Source organism: Pimephales promelas, chromosome 20 (assembly GCF_988280905.1).
Source record: "Pimephales promelas chromosome 20, fPimPro1.hap1.1, whole genome shotgun sequence".
In the NCBI taxonomy this organism is placed as follows: Eukaryota; Metazoa; Chordata; class Actinopteri; order Cypriniformes; family Leuciscidae; genus Pimephales; species Pimephales promelas.
Genome location: NC_142788.1, coordinates 17586179 through 17588646, shown reverse-complemented (window position 1 = coordinate 17588646; position 2468 = coordinate 17586179). Strand labels below are relative to the sequence as shown.

General features: G+C 41.5%; 1 protein-coding gene across 1 annotated transcript; it reads left to right on the top strand.

The window, feature by feature from the left end:
- Positions 1 to 511: 511 nt before the first annotated feature.
- LOC120463077 (olfactory receptor 2AG2) lies at positions 512 to 1835 on the top strand. The gene has a single exon (XM_039651869.2). It carries the CDS (start codon positions 512 to 514, stop codon positions 1622 to 1624), a length of 1113 nt encoding a protein of 370 aa, XP_039507803.2. The 3' UTR covers positions 1625 to 1835.
- The last annotated feature ends 633 nt before the right edge of the window (positions 1836 to 2468 follow it).

Here is a 2468-nt window from a genome sequence, read left to right as displayed (position 1 = left end):
AATAATATTACACAACCCCTATTATTAAAAACCATCAGGCTTACAGCCTGCATTATAAGAAAACGTCTCATTGCAACCGTTACACAAATGCAAAATGAAAATGTATCAGTGGTTTGTGGGATGTTGATGTCTGAAGCTATTTTGCCCTTATACATCCACAGTCCATTACAATGAACAGCATTAAAACATTACAATAGACCTAGGCCTATTTATTTTATTAGGCCAGTAAATGATGGGGTAGTCCATTACACATGATTATTACAGTCCAATCTAATAGGCTACTCCTGGGTTAAAAAAATGTGTTTGAATGGTTAATTTACAGTTCAATCAAGGCAAACTCTTTCTACTGGTTATTTAGCGAGAGGTTTCTTTGAATGAATTTAAGCTCCACCTTCATTTAAGTCACTCACCTGCCCACATGTTCTGTAAAATCACATGTAGCCGCTACAAACGCGAGCCATAGAGTTGTCAAAATCCTGAAGCTGCCATAAAAGCTCTCGTCCTCGTACAGATGTGTTTCACACGTGCTTTACCAATTATCATGTTTTGGGCTGCATGTCATCAGCACGTTGCAGACTGCGCGTGTCCGACTCCAAACCAGGATGCGCGCAACATCACTTCATACTCCCTCCAGCTGTTGGACCAGGGACGCTGCCTCTTCACATCCATCCTGCCTTCAGATACAGCTGTGAGGGTACTGGTGTGTGTCTTTGTGGTGATGACCATTATCTCACTTGGTTTCAATGGGTGCACTCTGTTTAGTATTGGCAGTTCAGAAGACTTATCCTGGGAGCCACGCTTTGCCTTGCTGAAAAACCTCATAGTGAGTGATGTTCTACTCATTGTCACACAAGGTCCAACAGTGATACACTGCCTGTTACAGAAGACCACGCTACAGTACGGAGCTTGGTGTGTCACTCAGTTCTTTCTTAACACCGTTTGTGTTTTCTGCACTATGCTTACTATCACCTGCATGGCTCTGGAGCGCTACCTGTACGTGTGTCTGGCCATCTACTACATCCGTATACTAACCACAAAGCGCCTTTACCTCATACTCGGGCTCACGTGGCTTATTTCAGTGTGTGTATCCACAGTTATCACAGGTTTGATCTGTTTAGGGCACAAGAACTCATTGTTGGGCAAACCCATTCCAGGACTACTCTGTGAGCCGGACACCTTGGAGTCCCACCTGGGCTTTCCGCGGGCTGCTGCGATGTTTCGCAAAGTGGTTGGTCTAATGGTGACGCTGCTTTGCATCTTTACCTACTCCTTCTCATACCTGCGCATGTATCTGGAGGCGCGCAACGCCGTCCAGCCTTTCCAGCAGGTCAATGTGAGGGCGCGCAAAACTGTTTTGTTTTACTGCTCGATGCTGCTGCTTCAGCTGCTCCCCATCTTTCTGAAGATAGCCTCGGATGCTCTGTGGGAACTTAAAGGCAGCATGGCCATGATCCAGTCGCTGTATCATTCTGGAGGCTGGACCTCAGCAGGGACTCTTCACATCATGCTGCTGGTGATGCTTCAGGTGCCTCCTTGTATTAATCCACTCGTTTATGGTCTGCGCAACAGGGAGGTGAGGGAAGTTCTGCCCAGGCTGCTGCGGTGGAGGAGGGAGAACCGCTGAGTGAGCCCGGGACTAAAACCATACAGGTCGTTCCATCTTTTTTCTGCGAGATGTTTTAGGGAATTTTCAGTCAGCATTCAGTGGCAGGCAACATAAAGAAGGAAGATGTGTATGCATCGTTGTGAAGGTTTATTGTGAGATTATAATAAAGCACAAAATAAAACTTTAATGCAAAATGCTTTGAACGCAAAAATTAGTAAACTTGACTCAGAAGATGCCGTTCGTGCAGTTCCTTCACTGTAAAAAAATAATCATGGGTCTTGTAATTTTCATTAAAAAAATGAAGGTGATAATTAAAAATATCGTGTATATTTTATTAAGAAAATTGTTGTTCAGTGTAGAAAATATTGAGGACATTTCACTAATAAAACCAATACATTTTCCTATTTTTCATTTATTTATTTATATATTTTTTTTCACAATTTTGAGGCTTGAATTGAGGAACGGATTAAAAATTAAGTAAAAAGGGCTACCAATTTATTTTAAGAGAATTAGCTACGGTTTTATTTAGAGACACAATTGTTAGTTCCCAGCATGCTTTGCAGGATGGCAATGGAGAGGAAATATTGAAATTAAGTGTTAGGCTATTTTATGTTTTTGAGTAAAAACATCATGTTTAGGTATGTTTTTTTTACATTTGAAAGAGTTTCTATTATGTTGAAGTTCGGTTAGTTGCAATTGTGCAGAAGAGTAAAGGGCGTAGCCTAAGTTTGTGAATAATGATTTTCCGAAGCACATTGCTTCAGTTTAACGTACAATTTTAGTTATGTGCTGTGCTAGGCCTACAGTCTTTTAAAAATTCAATATAACTCACGGTAAATATAGGCATAATATAAATAGGACA